A 21,415-nucleotide genomic window follows, 5' to 3' on the forward strand; every position below is an offset into this window, starting at 1 on the left:
AACCTATGATTTTCTGTCTCAGCCTCTCAAGTGCTGGGATTGTGGGTGCACATCACCATGCCTGGTATATTTATCTTTTATATTTAAAATAGTTGAACATGTACCATTTGTGGCACATAGATGATGTTTGGAGGTAACTTACCATTGAGTAAAAGCATTCCTTTTGCAGTTTTTCTCCCTTCCTTAGAGTCTTGGATAGGTAATGATACATAATCAGAATTTAGAAACTTTGGGTTTTGTTTATATGCCCCTAACCCCGCAAATTTTCTACTATCAAAACTTATGGAACAATAAGAGGGAGTTTCCTTTAGAAACAAATCAATTTTAGGCTGGGCGTGGTGGTGCTCTCTTGTAATCCCACATTCGGGAGGCTGAGACCAGAGGATTGCAATTGGCGGACAGCCTCAGCTACTTGGCCCTTCGCAACTCAGTGAGACCCTATTTCAAAATAAAAAGACTGAAAATTAGGGCTGGGGGTGTAGCTCGGAGGTACAGTGCTCCTGGTTTCCATCCTCAGTACTGCAAAAAAAAAAGTTAATTTTAAGGTAAAATGATTTGAGTTAAAACATTTTTAAGACTATAGGTGGTATATAGCAAAGGTAGAAATCAGTCAGAAACATGAAGGAGCACATGAAATTAAATGAAGTACTTCAGGACATGAAAACTTTTTCTCTATTTGTGTTACTGTTTTTTAAAATTATGTGTAATGTACACATACATTTGTTTTCTTATTGCCAGATTTCCATGGATCTCAATAGTGCCAGCACTGTAGTTCTTCAGGTCTTAACACAGGCCACCAGTCAGGATACTTCTGTCTTAAAACCAGCTGAGGAGCAATTGAAACAGTGGGAGACACAACCAGGCTTCTATTCAGTGTTGCTGGTAAGTACTTCTGAAAAAGTTTACTTTTGTTTTTAATGAAATGAGAAACTGTTTTTTTTTTGTTGTTTTGTTTTTTGATACTAGGGATTGAACTCAGGGGCATTCTACCATTGAGCCACCCCCTCAGCTGTGTTTTTATTTTGAAACAGTCTCACTAGGTTGATGAGAGTTTGAGCCTCCCAAAGACTATAGGCATGTGCCACCAAGTCTGATGACAACACAATTTTTACTTTTTTTTTTTAGGTCTGGGGATGGAACCCAGGGGCATTTAACTTCAGAGGTACACTCCCTGCCCTATTTTTTTTTTTTTTTTTTGGTGGTACTGGGGGTGGAACCCAGGGGCTTTTCTACCTCCAGGCTATACTCTCAGACCTATTTTATATTTTATTTGGAAACAGGGTCTCACTAAGTTGCTGAGAGCCTCACTAAGTAGCTGAGGCTGGCTTTGAACCTGTGCGATCCTCCTGTCTCAGCCTCCCAAGCGTTGGGATTACAAATGTGCGCCACCATGCCTGGCTTATTTTTTATTCTTTATTTTGAAACAGAGTCTCACCAAGTTGTGGAGGGCCTCACTAAGTAGCTCTGGCTGTCCGTGAACCGTAATCCTCCGGTCTCAGCCTCTGGAATGCTAGGATTATAAGCGTGCGCCACCACGCCTGGCTCACAATTTTTATTGCTTAAGAAAACCTAGGTTTATATTGGGAATGTAGCTCAGTGGTAGGGCATGTGTCTAACATACATGAGGCCCAGGATTCCATCTTTAGCACCTCAAAAGAATGAAAAAAATAAAAACCTAAGCTTATCAGTCATTTAGTGAAACTGGTTCATGTGTTTAGTTGCCATTGCCATTACCAGTATCTTAGTAAGTTAGGACACAGCTTACTGACGGTGTTGAAGTAGTGTTTGTTGATGGATCAGCATTTGGGATCTTCTCTTTTACTGTAATTTATTTATAACTTATTTAAGGAAGTTTTTTGCCCTAGTTCTATATTCTTTATGGTATAAAGACTTTTACTTACGGAAACATTCATTCTGTATAAATAATTTAACAGTATTCATAATGTATGCTCACTAGGTAACCTACTATGATGCTTTCAGTTTTCTTCACACATTAATGCAGACATTAGGACTATATGTAGTATATTTTTATATGCTTTGCTAACCTAAATCATTGAATATAAGCCTCAAATTTGTAATCCTCCGGTTTTATCTCCCTCAGTATTGGGATTACAAACATGTACCACCATGCCTGGCAACATTTTTAAAGGTCATTGAACAATTAAAATCTCCCCCATGAGTCAGGCATGGTGTTGTAAGCCTGTAATCCCAGTACTTGTGAGGCTGAGACAGGATGATCACAGGTTTGAGACCAGCCTAGTCAATTTAGTGAGACTCTCAACAACCTAGTGAGACCCTGTTTCAAAACAAAAAATAGAACGGGGCTGGTTAGTGTAGTTTAGAAGTAAAATGAATGGGTTCAATCTCTGGTATCACACATACACACAAAATTCCCCCTTGACTATTAAGAACATATTTTATGAGTTAGCTTGTACTGTTATTTTTATGGTCAATCCCTACTTTGTAAAGCAAAGACTATGGATTATTATTTGGATTAATACAAGATTTATGAATAAGTCTTTTGAGTAATGGCTCATTTTGAATTGAAGTTAATCAATCACATCTGGCTTTATTTCACTTAAAATGTTTTGCCATCATGCTTGTAAGTATTGATATTTCTATCAATGTTTTGATAAGGAATATTGATCCTGTGAAATAGGTTGTCTATTTTGTCGCATGTATTAAGAACCTAGGTGTTTTGACTCTTGAGGATCTTTGAATCTATGTTATGGTGTGTCTATTTTATTTTAAAATTAGAAGGCGATTATTTTAGGCTTTGGTGTGTAAATGTATTTATGTGAATATAGTTATGATATCATTCGAAATATAATTAGATTTGGTAGTTTCTGAGTTTATTTTTCATTAGGGAAAATTTCAAATGTATGTAAAAGTAGCATAATATAATTAATCTCTACCTATCTATTCATCTTAAACTGAGTATACTATTGAACAGGTATGCTTTCTTATATGAATTGTATAATTATATATATTTAGAAAATTGCGATATGGGCTCTCATATTGCTCCCAAATGCTTGAAATTCCAGCATTTGAAAGGCAGATACAGGAGGATCACAGTTTACAGCCAGCCTCAGCTACTAGTGAGGCCCTTTGCAACTCAGTGAGACCCTGTTTGAAAATAAAGAATAAAAATAGGTCAGGGGATGTAGCTTGGAGGTAGAATGTCCCCTGGATTCCACCCAAATTTATATATATATGTGTGTGTGTGTCTATATATGTATGCATATAAATATATATCATTATATATATATCATATTGCAATTTTCTTTTTCTTTTTTTTTTTGTGGTACTAGGGATGGAACCCAAGCACATTCTACCTCTGAGCTACACCCCCAGCATTATTATTTTTTTTTAAAACCGAATCTCACTAAGTTGCAGAGGGCCTCACTAAGTACCTGAGGCAGGCCATGAACCTGAGATCTTCCTGTCTCAGCCTCCCAAGTACCAGGATTACAAGTGTATGCTACCATGCCCAGCTTAATGATAAAATTTAAACAAATATTTAAACAATTTATCCATGCTGCTTTGTTTTTTTTTAATTTATAATTTTTTTTTTTTTAATTTTAAATTTTAAATTTTTCTTTTCTTTTCTTTTTTTTATTTATTGGTGCACTGTATTCATACATCATAGTGGGATACAAACTTTTGTAGACATACATGCACACATCGCCCAGTCAGCCCCTACCCGATCCCCACCCCATTCCCTCCCCATCCCTCCTTCCCATGCTTGGCTTAGTGGTTGATATCTAGTATTATAGCAATTTATCCAAAATTAAAAATGATAATTTCACATAACAGTTTCATTTGTCTGATACCAAGCTTTTGATGACTTAAAGATAACATTTCAATATTTCTTTTTGCTTTCTTTCTTACCAGAGAATATATTTTTTCTATTTTTTTTTTAGGTGAAACTATCATATATTTATATATTTATTTTTCAGAAATCTATCCTAATATGGAATATGGACTCTAGATACCCAAAATGATCTTGAAAAAGAACAAAGCTAGAAGATATATATTTTCTGATTTCAAACCATATAAAGCTACAATAATTGAAACAGTGTAGTACTATTCTAAAGGCAGATATATAAACCATTGGAGTTAAATAAAAGCCTAGAGCTAAATTCTTCCCTATATTGTCAAGTTATTATTATTATTATTATTATTATTATTATTATTATTATTATTATTATTTGCGGGTCTGGGGATGGAACCCAGGGGCATTTGACCTTTGAGCTACACCCCCTGCCCAATTTTTTATTCTTTATTTTGAAACCGGGTCTCACTGAGTTGCAGAGGGCCTCAAAGTAGCTGAGGCTGTCCGCGAACCGTAATCCTCCAGGTCTCAGCCTCCCGAATGCTGGGATTACAAGCGTGCGCCACCACGCCTGGCGTCAAGTTATTTTTGACAAGGTTTCCATGAACATTTGGTGGTGGAAATAATAATCTTTTAACTAAATATTGTTGAAAAATAATACTTATATGGAAAAGAATAAAATTGGACCCTTGCCTAATCCCATATACAAATATTAACTCAAAATAGATAAAAGACCTAAATATAAATCTTAAGACTATAAACTTTTAGAAGAAAATCTGGGTCATAAAACCTCACAACATTTGAAATTGGCAGTGATTGCTTGGATATGATTTCAATGGCATAGACAACAGAAGAGTATACAAACTCCCTAAAAAATAAAAAAATATTATATATCCAAAGACAATGTAAACAGAGTTGAAAGTTACTAATAGAATGGGATAAAATATTTCCAAATGCTATATCTGAAGGTATATTAATATTCCAACTAGACATCCTAAAAATTAACAACAATAAAGGCAAACGATACAATTTAGAGATAGGTAAAAGACTAACATAAATACTGAATCTCCACAGATAACCAATCTTAGTTGTCTGTTGGATGGAAAATCTTGTTTCTCTGGTTCTGATGTGTGTTACCTATTTCTTCTTTGTAGTTAATCTCTTTGAGTATTTTCTCTAGCGCTGGTTTTGAAGACATAAATTCCTTCAGTTTCTGTTTGTCATGGAAGCTTCTTATTTTTCCATCTAATTTGATAGAAAGTTTTGCTGGGTAGGAAATTTTTGGCTGGAAGTTGTTTTCTTTCAGAGTTTGGAATATGTTACTCCAAGCCCTTCTGGCTCTCATGACTTGGTTTGGGAAGTCTGGAGTGATTCTAATTGGTTTGCCTCTGAATGTCACTTGGCCCTTTGTTTTTGTTGCCTTTAAGATTCTCTGCTTGGCTTCCACATTGGTCATTTTGACAATTATGTGGCGTGGGGATCCTCTTCTCTGATCTTATCTAAAGGGAGTTCTATAAGTTTCCTGGACCTGTGTATCAACCTCTTGCCATTCTATGTTTGGAAAATTTTCTGCTATTACTTCCTTGAAGAGAGATTGTTGATCCCTTTGGTTTCACTTTCTTTTCCCTCCTCTATTCCAATTATTCTTAGGTTAGCGCTCTTAAAATGGGTCCATATTTCTTCAATGTCAGATTCCTGCTGTCGGATATTTTTTTCTAGATTAGAAACTATGCGTTCATTTTTGGAATGATCATCTTCTAAGAGCGAGATTCTGTTCTCCATGTGGTCTAATCGGTTGTTCATGCTTTGAATTGAGGCCTTTACTTCATTAATTGCATCCTTTATCTCTTTTTGGCTCTCTCTGAATTCTTTTCGAAGCACCTCTATTATTTCTACAGTTATTTTCCTGATTTGATCTTCTAGAAATCTCTGATTTTCTGTTTTATCGGGTTCTGATGTTGTGGGGTTGTGGGCATTCATTGCTCCATTGTTATTCCTCTTTCCCATGATTTCTGAAGTTTGTGCCTTCTCTGGGTTCTTCCCTTGGGTCACTATGACTTCGCTTAAGGTGCTCTGGATCTCGAGTCTGTGGTATCTTAGTCCCCACTACTCCTTTACTGGGTTGTATCTCAGAGTCTCTGACCCAGGGAGTCAATAGAAGCTGCTTTAGACTATGGGGGTGCCATGTTGGGCGTTCTCCTATGGTGTGATATCTCTGCCACCGCCACTCCCGCACTGGGTCAAGTCCCAGGGAGTACAGTACTGGTATTTCTCCTCTGTGGCCCGCAGTTTGACTCACTGTTCTTGAGTACGCAGTTGTAGCTGTACTGTACTTGGTGAATTCACTGCTGCTGCCGCCGGTGGCGATATGGTGCTGCTGCCACTCCCTCGGCCGTGAGGCTGGCGTATTTTTTCTTCTCTGGTTTTGAGTTCCACTCTGAGTCCCTGCAGCGTGTGCTGAGCTCAGTCACCGGGAGCTTTAGATGCTCCCTGCGCTGAAAAATCCCGCCTGGCTGTTCCGCAGCGGCTCACCTCGGCTTGCTGTAGCCATCCGGTGAACTCGCCGCTGCCGCTGGCAGTATGGCGCTGCTCCCGCGTCCTCGGGCGTGAGGCTGGTGTATCTCCTCTGTGGCTCTGAGCTCTGTTCTCAGTCCGCTTTCTCTCTGGAGCCTGGTGATTTTTTGTTTCTCTGGTGATGGTGTTTTCTGGCTATGAAAGGCGCTGATTTTGTGGTAATGGAGATTGGTTGTTAGTGGGGCTCTTAAGCCCCGCTTTACTCGGTCGCCCTGTTTTTTTTTTAAATAAGCATGTGCCACCATGCTCGGCTCCATGTGTTTTTTTTTTTTTTATTGGTAGCCAGGCATGGTGGTGTATGCTTGTCATGCTAGCATTTGAGAGGCTGAGACAGTAGGATAGCAGTTTGCAGCCAGCCTCAGCTACTTAGTGAGGTCCTTTGCAAGTCAGTGAGGTCCTCTTTCAAAATGAAGAATAAAAAATAGGAATGGGGTGTAGTTTGAAGGTAGAATGCCCCTGGGTTCTATAAATAGTATCACACAAAAAAACTATTGCTGCATTGTAGTTATACATCTTAATGGGGTACAAAATGGTAGAAGGATACATGCACACATCACTTAGCCCTTCCCCAATTCCCACTCCATTCTCTACCTCCCTCTCATGTTTTACCATGCTTTAGTTTTGGACTCTGCTTTTAATGTATTACATGTTCATTCTAATACTATTTTTTATTTACAGAATATTTTCACTAACCATTCTCTGGATATAAATGTAAGGTGGCTTGCTGTGCTGTACTTTAAACATGGAATTGATCGCTACTGGAGACGTGTAGCCCCTCAGTAAGTTCCATCAAATTTAATTCTTTCCAAATTTAAGGTTATAAGAATATACCCATGCATGTAAAATAATGTATTAATGCTTACTTTGGAAGCATATATACTAACATTGGTATACTACAGAGAATATTACCATGGTCTCAGCACAAGGATGCCATAGAAATCTGCAAAGCATTTGGTATTAAAAACAGTAATAATTCAAGCTGGGCATTATGGTGTATGCTTGTAATCCCAGCATTTGTGAGGCTGAAACAGGAGGATCTGGGTTTGCTGCCAGACTCAGCAACTTAGTGAGACCGTGTTTCCAAATAAAATATAAAGTAGGTCTGGGACCAGTACCACCAAATAAATACATACATACATACATACATACATACATACATACATACATACATAAATAGGGCTGGGGATGTACCTCAGGGGTAGAATGCCCCTGAGTTCCATCCCCAGTACCACCAAAAAAAAAAAAAGTAAGTCAGAAAAACTTAATTTCTAGCCAGGTAATCCCAGCAATTGGGAGGCTGAAACAGGAGGATCGCAATTCACAAACAGTCTCAGCCACTTAGTGAGGCTCTCTGCTACTTAGTGAGACCCTGTTTCAAAATAAAGAATAAAAAAATAGGGCAGGGGATGTAGCTTGGAGGTTGACTGCCCCTGGGTTCCAACCCCAGACCCCCCCACACACAAAAAAAAAGAATGTTAATTTCTGAAATATTCTACATAGTTAATTGCATATCAACAGCCATATTGTTGTTTTTCTCCTGAGTTTTAGTTCTGTGGAGTTGCCGAGGGCCTCCCTAAGTAGCTGAGGCTGGCTGTGAACCAGGATCCTCCTGTCTCAGCCTCCCAAGTACTAGGACTACAAGTGTGTACCACCACGCCTGGCCTTTTTAGCATTCTTGAGAGGATCAGGCTTACTGAATAATTTGTAGCGAACAACGGCCTTTTCTACGCCTAGTGAACATAGGGGTGCTCTACCACTGAACTACACCCCTAGCCCTTTTTACTTATTTTTAAAATTTTGAAACGCAGTCTTGCTAAATTGCCGCGTCTAGCCTCAAACTTCTGATCCCTCTGTGCACCATTGTACTAGGCCCTTTATTTTCTTTTTTGTACTGTGTGTCTATAATTCTAGTACTTTGGAGACTGAGAAAGGATTGCAAGTTTAAGGCAGGAACACAAAAAATGTAGTGAGAGACCCTGTTTAAAAGAAAAAAAAAAAAAACAAAAAAAACGCCGGCATGGTGATGCATACTTATAATCTCAGTACTTGGGATGCTGAGACTGGAGGATCACAGGCATGCAGCCAGCCTCAGCTACTTAATCTAAAATATGGGGCTGAGAGTGTAGCTTTGAGGTAGAATGCCCCTGCGTTCAATCCCTTGTTCAGAAAAAAAAAAAAAAAAAGAAAGAAAAAAGAAAAAGTAAAAAAGTAGGTTTGAGGTAGAATCCTCCTGGTTTCAATCTCCAGTTCCACAAAAAGATAAAGTATAATGTTAGGATTTTGGAAAACAATTGAGAAGGAAATCCCGAGTCTTATGCAGTATTGCCTCTGAGGTGGTATACATTTGTAATCTCATTAAATTTCATTGTAACTGCGATGTAGGTGACTAAGTGAACATATTTCTCTCAATAATGAATTATGTATTATATAATTGATGGAAAGGCAATGTAGCTGTGACTTTGGAATTTAGTTGATAGAAAATAATCACCTTTTTTGAAGAAGCAATATAATCTTTGCTCTCCAGCAGATGTCACTATAGCTCTGTAAGTTCTTATAAAACCTTAAAAAAAACTTGCCTGAGAACTTCAAAGTGTATAAAACATGTCCTTGAATAATATTGGAAGCAACTGTAATATTTTTAGGATGTACTTGGGATACAATTATATAAAGCAAATCTGACTTCTCATGTTAGGATTTCATAATTTGGGGGAGAAATGAGGAGAAATGATACACTATTGGGTTATAGAAAATGTTCAAGCAGTACATTCTTTTCTACTGTTTTGTGTGTGTAAGTTTTACATGTCTCCTAAAATTCATTTTGTTTAACTGTTATTTGAAGAATATAGATGTAATAACTGTTTTGAAGGAAGAATAAATGATAATTAAGTACTTCAGATTGTACTTTGACATAAAGAACTAGGAGCTGAAATAGAACTTACTTTAGGTTTTCTTTTTATTGTTTTGGTGCTGGGGATTGAGTAGAGGGTCTTATGCATGCCAAGCATGCGCTTTCTTTTCTTAACCTGGGTCTTTTTGCTGTCACTTTCAGTTTGGTTTCTCATGGATAGATGCCTGAAGGGGAAATGTTCTTGTTCATCACAGGTCATTCCATTTGCTCTGAAACCTAGGTCTCCTAAGACCTGGCTACCCTAGATTGTTTTTAGTAGTTATATTAGTTTCTTCAGGCTGCCATAATAAATTACCACAAACTGGATGGTGTAAGACAACAGAAATTATTCTCTCACAGTTCAGGCAGCCTGAAGTTCAAAATCAAGATGTTTGTTCCCTGTGAAGACTCTTGGGGAGAATTCTTCTGTTTTGTTGTAGCTTTGGCGGTGGCTGGCAATCCTAGGTGTTCCTCAGCTTGAAGCTGCATCACTGTTCTCTGTCTCAATTGTCATAGGACCCTTTCCCCCATATCTTCTGTTTCTTGGTGTCAACATTTTCTTCTTATTAGGACATCAGAGACTGATGTGGTGTTGAACGCTTGAAATCCCAGCTACTTGGGAGGCTGAGGCAGTAGGATTCCAAGTTTGAGGCAGTTTAGCAAGACCTTTTCTCAAAAATGAAAGGGTACTGGGGATGGAGGCCCTGAGTTTGATCCCTAGTACTACAGGAAAAAAAAAAAAAGAGTCCACCCTAATCCAGTATGACTTCATCTGAATATGTTTACACATCTGCAGAGGCTGTAGTATTTCTCAATAAGATTACATTCATGGGTACCTGGGGTTGATCTTTCATTTTAAACTAGAAAACTGCAGTCAAAATTATTAATATTGTATTTATTCTTTGTAGACATGTAAAGTGAAAGGTCTTAAGCTAGTTGATTTCTTCTTTCTTTTTATATACTGGAGATTGAACCCAGAGGCATTCTACTCTTATTATTATTTTTTTTGGTAGTACTGGGGATTGAACTCAGGGACATTCGACCTCCGAGCTACAGCCTCTGCCCTATTTTTTATTGAGACGGAGTCTTACTAAGTTGCTGAGAGCCTCACTAAATAGGCTGTCCACGAACTGCGATCCTCCTGTCTCAGCCTCCCAAATGCTGGGATTACAAGCGTGTACCACCACACCTGGCTGGCTTTTTACTTCTGAACTGTATCTCCAGCTTGATTTTATTTTTTATTTTGAAACTGGGTTTTGCTAAGTTGCTGAGGGCCTTGCTAAGTTGCTGAGCCTGGCCTTGAATGTGTGATCCTCTTGTCTTACCCTCTCAAGTACTAGGATTACAGGTATTGAGCTATCATTGCCTGGATAAGCTAGTTAATATCTAATAAGTCTTCTATCCAAAGTATTCTCTGATTTTTAATCCTTTTCCCCATAGAATAACCTGACTCAGATTTTTATAAAAAAAGGCAATGGAAGACTAATATTACTTAATACAACTTTTTAGCCAGCTGTTAACTTTTTTTTTTTTTTTTTTTGGTACTGACGATGGAACTATGGGCATTCTACCTCTGAGCTACACCCCTAGCCCTATTCTTTTTAGTCTTTTTAATTTTTTTTTTTTTTTTTTTGTGGTACTGGGGATGGAACCCCAGGGACATTCTACCTCTGAGCGACCCCCCCCCCAGCCCTATTTTTTATTCTTTATTTTGAAACAGGGTCTCACTGAGTTGTAAAGGGCCTCACTACATAGTAGTTGAGGCTGTCCGCAAACTGCAATCCTGCCTGTCTCAGCCTCCCGAATGCTGGGATTATAAGTGAGCCACCACACCTGGCTTAGTCTTTTAAATTTGCAAACAGGGTCTCACTGAGTTGTGAAGAGGCTCACTAAGTGGCTGAGGCTGTCTGTGAACCTCAATCCTCCGGTCTTAGCCTGCCTAATGCTGGGATTACAAGTGTGTGCCACCAGGACTGGCCAGCTGTTAACTTTTTATATCAGTAAAATTGAACATCAAACTATTGTGTTAAATACCCTGGATTATTTCTGTCTCTTTCTGTGTTATGTGCTGCCTGTTTATTTATTTGTGAGGAAATTTTATGCTTTACACTTATTTCTTGTGCCAATTCAAGTAATGGGAATAATTCTATTTACTGAAACAACTGAGGTCACATGTTTAAAAGGTTTTTATTTTTTGAAATTTATAGTAATACTTATCTTCATTATTAGGTGGTATAGTCTTGCATAGTAAATTTATCTTTTTAATAGTGCTCTCTCAGAAGAGGAAAAGTCTTCATTGCGTGCAGGGCTCATCACCAACTTCAATGAACCAATAAACCAGGTTAGTGAGAAAGTACTTGCTAATTATTCTCTCTCTCCCCCCACCCCCTTTTTCTCTCTCTTTGGTACTGGAGATTGGATCCGGGGGCATTCTACCTTCAAACTAAACCCCTAGCCCTATATTTAATTTTTTATTTTGAAACAGGGTCTCACTAAGCCTGCAGATGGCTTCACTAAGGCTGGCCGTGAACTGCGTGTGATCCTCCTGTCTCAGCCTCCCAAGGGTTGGGATTAAAAATGTGTGCACCACACTTGGCTGCTTCTTTAATTTGATCATTTTTCCAAACTAATTTTGTTTTTTGGAACTAAAAATAAAGTCTTCATTATTTTCATTTGTGATTGTTTATATATAACTTCTCTGCTGGTTTTTAAATTTGGAGATCCAGTGGTATCTCAAATTTTGGTTAGATTGGCTATTAAAGATTTAAAACTCACCGGGCGTGGTGGCGCATGCTTGTAATCCCCGCGCTTTGGAGGTGGAGACAGGAGGATCACGCAGGTTCGCAGGTTCGAAGCCAGCCACTCTGGCTTAAGAGACCCTGTTTCCAAATTAAAAAAAAATATAAAATAGGTCTGGGAGTGTAGCCCAGAGGTAGAAGGGTTTCCAGGAACCCCAGTACCACACACACACACACACACACACACACAAAAGATTTAAAACTCAAATCATTTTAAGATATACTTGTATAATTTTCAAACCATTATTTAAAGCAAATCTTTAATTGTAATCTTATTACATAGAACTTATTACCCTTCTGTCTCCTCCTGTCTCCGCCTCCCAATTGCGGGGATTACAAGTGTGCGCCATCAGGCCTGGCTCAGAACTTATTTTTTTTGAACCCAGAGGTATTTACCTTTTAGCTACATCTCTAGCTCAAAGGGATGTAATTAGGGATGTAATTAGTTTTAATTTTGTAACAGGGTCTCACTAAGGCGCTAAGGCTGGCCTTGAACCTGTGATTATCTTGTCTCCACCTCCTTGGACTAGTATTATAGGCATGTGACACCACACCTGGCAGAAGTTTTATTTTTATTACTTATTCTTTTGTGGCACTGGGGATTGAACCCAGGGGAATTCTACTTCTGAGCTACACCCCAGCCCTATTTTTATTCTTTATTTTTTAAACAAGGTCTCAGGAAATTGTGGATGGCCTCACTAAATAGCTGAGGCTGGCTGCAAACCTGTGGTCCTCCAATGTCAGTCTCTCAAATACTAGGATTACAAGTGTGTGCCACCATACCTTGCTCAGAAGTTATTTATTTAACAAAAAAACCATAAAATATATAACATGCTTCAGGCATGGGAGTATTAGACTTCAGAAGTTAATGATTTAGAGTATGTACCCTGCTACTTCTTTTTCTTTTTTAGTGCTAGGGATTGAACCCAGGGCAACAGTGTCTCACTGAGTAGCTGGACATCTTGCTAAGACTGGCTTTAAACCTGCAATCCTTGTGTCTCAGCCTCCCAAGCACTAGGATCTGCCACCACACCTGGCTCTACTTTTTCTTTTTAAATTGCAGAATGGCTTCATTTTTATTTATTTATTTATTTTTGTGGTACTGGGGATTGAACCCAGGGGGGTTCTACACCCCAGTCCTATTTTATTTTTTATTTTGAAACAGGGTCTTGCTAAGTTGCTGAGACTGCCTGTGAGCCTGCAATCCTCCTGTCTCAGTCTCCCAAGTATGGGGATTACAGCATGTGCCACCATGCCCCACTCATTTTTATATCTATTTCCTGCATCAGTTAGATTTTCAATTCTTATTACTCTGTGGTAACTGGATAATTATATAATTTATTTTCTTTTTTATAGTCAGGTTTTTATCTAAGAATGAATTAAAGTTTGCTCATAGGTATAAAAATTCTTAAAAATTTTTAAGGCTATAGTATTTATTATACTTGATTCTAGTAATTTGAATTTTTTTTTTTTTTTTTTTTTTTTTAGGTACTAGGGTGGAACCCAGGGGCATTCTATCTCTGAGCAACACCCCCAGCCTTATTATTATTTTTTTATTCTTTATTTTGAAACAGGGTCTCACTGAGTTAGTTGCAAAGGGCCCTCACTAAGTAGCTGAGACCTGCCACAAACTCTGATCATCCTGTCTCAGACTCCCATATGCTGAGATTACAAGTGTGCGTCACTCCGCCAGCTCCAATTTGAATATTTCAAGTGCACTGTATCTGGTAGTATTGGTGGTCAGTTTTATCTTGATTTGTTTACTTAGATCTCTGTTTTACAATTCCTTCACAAGATAAGACATAATTGATAATAGGTTACTCTTATGGAGCAGGTTGTGGTTGAGTTGAGGTTTGAGTAATTGAGACATAAACCCCTCTCTCTGTGTTCTGTCAGCCAGGATTTGGGAAACGTTGTGTAAAGGTTTCTTTATTTACATACCTAATATATGATGTTCATTTCTACTTTTAGGTCAGTGGTTCTTAAACTTTGTGGCTGCAGAAGCTATACTCCTGAAATTGATGATATCAAAGGATTAGATATATTGATATTTATTGGATTAGAAGATAAAACTGAGAAAGTAAAAATATTTTGGTTAGCCGGGCATGGTGGCACACACAGGTGGACTGCGCAGGTTTAAAGCCAGCCTCAGCTACTTAGTGAGGTCCTTTGCAACTCCATGAGAGTCTGTTTCAAAATAAAGAATAAAAGAAATAGGGCTGGGCGTGTCACTCAGAGGTAGAATGCCTCTGGGTTCTATCCCCAGTACTGCAAAATAAATAAATTTAGTTAACTTAAATATAATAAAATTGTACTTGTTAACATGAATAGAACTTTAAAAAATAAGCAATAATAGCTATTTGTCACAACAATAAAAAATTTAGTGAGGGGGAGTGGTATTGTTTTGCATTTTCACTTATCTCTTTAGTATCTTTCCAAATCTTTTTTGATACTGGGTATTGAGACCAGTGGCATTCCACCTCTGAGATATACCCTCAGTCCTATTTTATTTTTTATTTTGAGGCAGAGTATTACTAAGTTGTGGAGGGCCTTGTGAAGTTACTGAGGCTGGCTTCAAACCTGTGATCCTCCAATCTCAGCCTCCCAAGCACTGCAGTTAAAAGTGTTTGCCACCATGTCTAGCTTTTAGTGTCATTTTAAAGAACACGTCTAGCTTTTTATACCTGCTTCTTCATTTACTCTGCTGTGGTACAATATTTTGGAAGAAATTATAGTAAGAAAATGTAGCTCATAGCGGATGGCATTGATGCTGATTGATCGATGTGTAGTCTCTCAAATGAATGACCATGGAATCAACATGGCAGCTGAGGAGGCCAGGGAGGAGAGAGATCTCCACTCTTGCTGACTTTCCACTAGCATCTTGCTTTTATTGAGGGTTATAACCAAAACATTATAAGAAATTATTAATCACAGGAAATAGCAAATCAATCATGGGGTGAGTCAGGAAATAACCAGAGAAGGAAAGGGTAAATAAGGAAACTGTCAGGACTTTGCTTATTAGTGAGAGTTTCTTATTATCCGTCTCATTTGGTCCTTGGAAACTTGTCTGAATACAAACAATTCCCCGTAGGGTGGGAAGTTTGTGTCCCTCTCAGGCCAGACTGAGGAGACCTCAAAGAGGGTGACTAACATGCTCTCAACAGTAGCTTCATACTGATATGTAACTGGGAAAGGGAAGAGATCACAGACCCCCGAAAGGCTTCTAGGGGATCCATGGATCACACTTTGAGAACCACTGTCTTAAGGAGTTAGTTGAGATTATAATCATTTTGTCAATAAAATTAATCAGAAAAGTAATATTTAAGCTATGACTGCATTCTTTACCCATTGCCTTGATTTCATGTTTATTTCTGATGATTATTTTCCCTATAGATTGCAACTCAGATTGCGGTGCTGATTGCAAAAGTTGCCAGATTGGATTGTCCTAGACAATGGCCTGAATTGATTCCCACTCTTATAGAGTCTGTTAAAGTCCAAGATGATCTTCGACAGCACAGAGCACTACTTACCTTCTATCATGTTACCAAGACACTGGCATCTAAACGACTGGCTGCTGATAGAAAACTGTTTTATGATGTAAGTTATGTAGCATAATTAAATTTGATTATGAAAATTATGCTGCTTGTATAAAAATGAATAGTTGTACTTTTTCATATTTTATTGAAAAATTATGAAGTTTTCTAAATTTTAAACTGCAGTGATATGGATAGAAAGATTGCTTAATTGCCAATGAGAACTGAATATAGGGAAGAGTCCTAAAACTAAGGGATTTGTTTGAGGCTATTGAAGAAGTGCAGATGAGATAATAAATCTCTAAAATGAAGGAGTGCTAAAGGGAACACTTAGGCAGGCATGGAGCTGAAATTTGGGAAGTAGAATTGATGTGACTGGTGCCATGGTGGTATATGCTTATAATGTTAGTACTTGGGAGACTAAGACAGAATTGCAGGTTCTAGGCCAGCCTCAGCAGCTTAACAAGATCTTGATTCAAAACAAAAAATAAGGCCTTAGAGTGGTGATGCATGTCTGTAATCCCAGTATTTGAGAGGCTGAGATAGGAGGATCATCAATTCCAGGCCAGCTTCAGCAACTTGGTGCAACTTTGTTTCTAAATAAAAAATAAAATATGGCTGGGTGTCTTGCTCAGAGGTTGAATGCCATTAGGATCAATCCCCAGTACTACAAAAGGAAAAAAAAGTGCTAGAGGTGTAGCTCAGAGGTAAAATGCACCTGGATTCAATCCCCAGTGCAAAAAATAAAAAATTAAAATAAAAAGAATTGATTTGTCTGGGTTATTGGTGGATGTAGAGCAGTGGTACCACTATAGGGTGGTGGCTCGTAGTACATGTTCTAGCACCATTTCCTGGAAAGACTTTTCTTTCCTCATTCACTTGTTTTGATGTTCTTCTATTGGATGTGTGAGTGAGTGAGTGAGTAAATGAGTGTGTGTGTGTGTGTGTGTGTGTGTGTGTGTGTGTGTGTGTTACTGAGGGTCACACCTAGTTCCTTGCATGCTAGGCCAGTGCTCTACCACTGAGTTACATCTCCAGCCCTTGACTAAGTTTGATGTTTCAAAAGAGTCATTTTTATATTGCTCATCCTAACATTTTAGACTTTTTGTAATGCTAATGAATCTCAAAATGTTATTCTTTTTTTTTTTTTTTTTTTTTTTTTTGGTGGTACTGGGGATGGTACCCTTCTACATTCAGGCTATACTCCCAGACCTATTTTATATTTTATTTGGAAACAGAGTCTCTTAAACCAGCGAGGCTGGCTTCCAACCTGCACGATCCTCCTGTCTCCGCCTCCCAAGCGCGGGGATTACAAGCGTGTGCCACTATGCCCGGCCTCAAAAATGTTATTCTTCTCAACAAACTCAACCAAAAGGCTTATAGCACTGATCAACAAATTCAGCAAAGTATCTGGATACAAAATCAATCTTAAAAAATTAGAAGCTTTCCTGTACACCAATCATAAATCCATTGAAAAAGAAATTCAGAAAACACTTCCACTCAGGATCTCCCACAAGAAAATAAAATACCTCGGAATAAACTTGACCAAGGAGGTAAAAGATCTCTACAAAGAAAATTATAAAACACTGAAAAAAGAAATCAAAGATCTTAGAAGATGGAAAGATCTTCCATGTTCATGGATTGGCAGAATAAATATCATTAAAATGGCCATCCTCCCAAAAGTGATCTACAGATTTAATGCAATGCCCATTAAACTACCAAGATCATTCCTCACAGACATAGAAAAATCAGTCCTTAAATTTATCTGGAATAGCCAAGGTAGTTCTCAGCAACAAAAACCACGCAGGAGGAATCACAATACCTGACTTTATACTACAAAGCCATTGTAATAAAAACAGCATGGTACTGGCAAAAGAACAGATATATAGACCAGTGGAGCAGAATAGAAGACCTAGAAACAAGTCCATACACTTTCAGCCAATTGATTTTTGACAAAGGGGCCAAAAACATACACTGGAAAAAAGATAGCCTCTTCAACAAATGGTGTTGGCAAAACTGGTTAACCATATGCAGAAAATTGGATATTAATCCCACTTTTTCACCCTGTACAAAAGTCAACTCACGATGGATCAAAGACTTGGAAATTAAACCAGAGACCTTGAAGCTCCTTGAAGAGGGCATAGGTCCAACACTACAACACATAGGCACAGACAAACATTTCCTCAACAAGACCCCAAAGGCACAACAAATTAAAAGGAGAATCAATACATAGGATTGCATGAAACTGAAGAGCTTCTGTTCAGCAAAGGAAACTATCAAGAACCTCAATCGAGAGCCAACAGAATGGGAGAAGATTTTTGCCACCTACACCACTGATAGAGGACTAATATCTAGAATATACAGAGAACTCAAGAAACTCAACACTAAGAAAACAAAGTATCCAATAACAAAATGGGCAAATGAACTAAATAGACACTTCACAAAAGAAGAAATTCAGATGGCCAATAAATGCATGAAAAAATGCTCAAAATCGCTGGCAATCAGAGAGATGCAAATCAAAACTACCCTGAGATTTCACCTAACTCCAACTAGAATGGCAATCATTCAAAACACAAACAACAACAGATGCTGGCGAGGATGTGGAGAAGTAGGAACTCTAAGACATTGTTGGTGGAATTGCAAATTAGTGCAACCACTTTGGAAAACAGTATGGAGAATCCTCAGAAGAATGGGAACAAACCTACCATTTGATCCAGCAATAGCACTGTTGGGTATCTACCCAAAAGAAAAGAAACCAAACTACCAAACTAGTGCATGTGTATCTATGTTCATAGCTGCACAATTCACCATAGCCAAACTATGGAACCAGCCAAGATGTCCATCAACAGATGAATGGATTACAAAACTGTGGGATATGTACACAATGGAATTTTACTCAGCCATCAAAAAAAACCTCAATTACATCATTTTCAGGGAAATGGATGGACCTGGAGGACATTATGCTAAGTGAGATTAGTCAGTCACAAAAAATAAGAAATCTGATGCTTTCCCTAATATGTGAGAGTTAGGGAGAAATGGGTCATAGGAGGAACTCTTGAAAGAGGAGATCCTATAGAGGAGCAAACAAGACAACCTAAAGGAGGAGAAAGGAGGGGGGAAGAGGAAAATCTCTAAAGCACACAATGTACTTAAACATATCGAAGTCAATCACTAAGCCAAGCAAGGGAGGGAGGGACGGGGAGGGAATGGGGTGGGAATTGGGTAGGGGTTAAATCAGCGATGAGTACATGTTTGTACACACAAGTTTTTTACCCCAATAAGTTGTATGAATATAATGCACCAATAAAAAAAATGTTATTTTTCCTAGCATACAGTGTTGTGTTGTTCTTGATTACCTTTTTAAGTTGTATATAAATTGAAATCTTATATGATCACATGATAGGGCTTAGGAAACTATTCTGGTATGTTCTCACCCATGTGTGCTCTCCAGAAAAGATAGGGCAATATAATGTTTTGTAGAATTTTTTTTTGGTCTCTTTCCTCCTTCAAAGTACCATATTTATTGCTTGTACTTTTTCCTAAGGATCAGGGTTTTTCCCTGTGGGCCTCTGGGATTCCTTTTCCTCCTAAATGTAGGATGTGATCATAAGCAGCCTTTCCCAGGCCTCCTTTCTCTTTGCTTTAGTTTCTACTTTATCTTTTAGGATTGGAGTTGCTTCATTCTTTTTTTCCCCCCAATGGTCTTGCTAGGGTGGACCTAGGGTCTCATTAGCTTAGCTACATCCTGGCCTTTTTTTTATTTTTTATTTTGAGACAGGGTCCTGCTAAGTTGCCCAGGCTGGCCTTGCCCTTGTGATTCTCCTGCCTCAGTCTCCCAAGTAGTTGAAATTATAGGTGTGCAGTACCATACCTGGCTATATATATATGTATGTATATTTTTTGAGATTATACAGAGCTCAAAATACTTGGAAAAAAGTTCAAATTAATCCCTCATTTTGGAACAGAGTAGCTTGAATCTGGAGACGTGGACTATGGTAGGTGCTAGGAAAAGGATCCTGCTTAATGGGGTTGAGGTACAATATATGTAGCTAAATTGAAAGTAGCACATTTGGAAGGACATTATTATAAAGAACAATTTTGCTAGTGAAGTGGCTTCTATTATTTTGGTAAACTGAGGTGTAGAAAATTTTCCTTTAAATAGTATGTTTCTTGTAATGCCAAGATGGCCTTGAAGTACCAAATCAGTTCCTTAAAAGAGTTCCCTAAAAGCTTATAGTTTGAACTAGTTGCTATGGCAAAGTAGTGCAGAATGTGCTTATAACTGCAACCTACTACACAGTATGTCCCAACAATTGTTATGTCTTTCCCCCTCCATATTAAAATAGATTAAGTTCTTTTCAGAGAAGGCAAATTGCAAATTCAACATTTAGAGCAAAATTCTTCTTTTTTTCCGGTACTGGGGATTGAACCCAGAGTTATTCTACCTCTGAGTTACACCCCCAACTCTATTTTTTATTCTTTATTTTTGAAACAGCGTCTTACTAAGTTGTGGAGGGCTTAAGTTGCTGAAGCTGGCTGTGAACCTACAATCTGCTTCTCTCAGCCTCCCAAGTCCTGGGATTATAAGCGTGCTCCCCCATGCATAGCATTATTATTATTATTATTATTATTATTATTATTATTATTATTTTTTGTGATACTGGAGATTGAACAGGTTATTATTTTTTGTGATACTGGAGATTGAACAGGGGCATTCTACCTCCAAGTTACAAACCTAGCCCTATTTTTATTCTTTATAATTAAACAGGGTATCACTAAGTTGTGGAGGGCCTTACTAAGTAGGTGAGGCTGGTATGAACCTGCAATCCTTCTGTCTCAGTCTCCCCAATACTGGAGATTACAAGCGTATGCCACTACAACCAGCTTATACCCTGCTTTTAAGAGCAAATTGTTTTGCAGTAACAAAATTGAGCCTGCTTTGACACAAAAAGGAAACATTTTCTATAAAATTGATTGCTATCTCTGAAAGCAAGAAAATTTAAGGCTAAAATAGTAATTCTAATATAAGTTTATTAACTGAATATTATTTGGTAATTATGATTTATAACCTACAAAGGTATATATACATTGTAGTAAATGAAGTAATTTAAACCTATGAAAAGATCTTATGAAAAGAATATATATTAGTTTATAGCAATTGAGGTTAGCAAATATGGGAAAACCTCTTTTCCAGTGGTGAATGTTTCTTTGTACTGAGCAACTTTGGGATTTGTAACAAGAGACTTTTGTAATTCTTTAAAATTTTCTTTTATTTCTAAGGTTGTTTGATTGTATGAATTTATAATCCTATTCATCTTGGTTAATCTGTTTAAGTATCATTAAAGTTTTGAAATAGCTGGGCATGGTGGTTTGTACCTGTAGTCCTAGACACTTGGGAAGGTGAGGCAAGAGGGTTACTTGAGCAGAAGAGTTTAAGACTAGCCTGAGTAGCATAGGGGACACCTCTAAAACTTAAATTGAACCAATTACTATGTTTGCAGAATCGAAAGTTTGGGACTTAATGTATGTTTTCATTTACTTTTAATTTCTTTTTGTGGTGCTGGGGATCAAACTCAGGGCTGTGAGCATGTTAGACAAATACTTAACACTAAGCCACATTCTCATGATCGCACTAAGTTGCTGAGGCTGGCTTCAAACCTCGTCATCCTTATGTCTCAGGCATGTATTGGCATTACAAGCCTGTGCCACACTTGGCCCTTGCGTTTTTCTATAAGCTTTATTTTTAAAACAATTTTAGCTTTATAATATTCAGTAGAAGGTACAAAGA

General features: G+C 38.0%; 1 protein-coding gene across 1 annotated transcript in view; it reads left to right on the forward strand.

Moving 5' to 3' along the window:
* Positions 1-744: 744 nt before the first annotated feature.
* Positions 745-21,415, forward strand: part of IPO11 (importin 11) — a gene marked incomplete at both ends in the record, with an annotated part of 185,985 nt that continues 165,314 nt past the window's right edge. The window contains 4 exons of the mRNA XM_080703434.1: positions 745-882; positions 7,088-7,188; positions 11,565-11,637; positions 15,488-15,691. Coding sequence (XP_080559560.1) covers positions 745-882; positions 7,088-7,188; positions 11,565-11,637; positions 15,488-15,691 — 516 coding nt within the window. The remainder of the gene's footprint in view (positions 883-7,087; positions 7,189-11,564; positions 11,638-15,487; positions 15,692-21,415) is intronic.

Source organism: Muscardinus avellanarius, assembly GCF_963383645.1.
Source record: "Muscardinus avellanarius genome assembly, chromosome: 1".
Lineage (NCBI taxonomy): Eukaryota > Metazoa > Chordata > Mammalia > Rodentia > Gliridae > Muscardinus > Muscardinus avellanarius.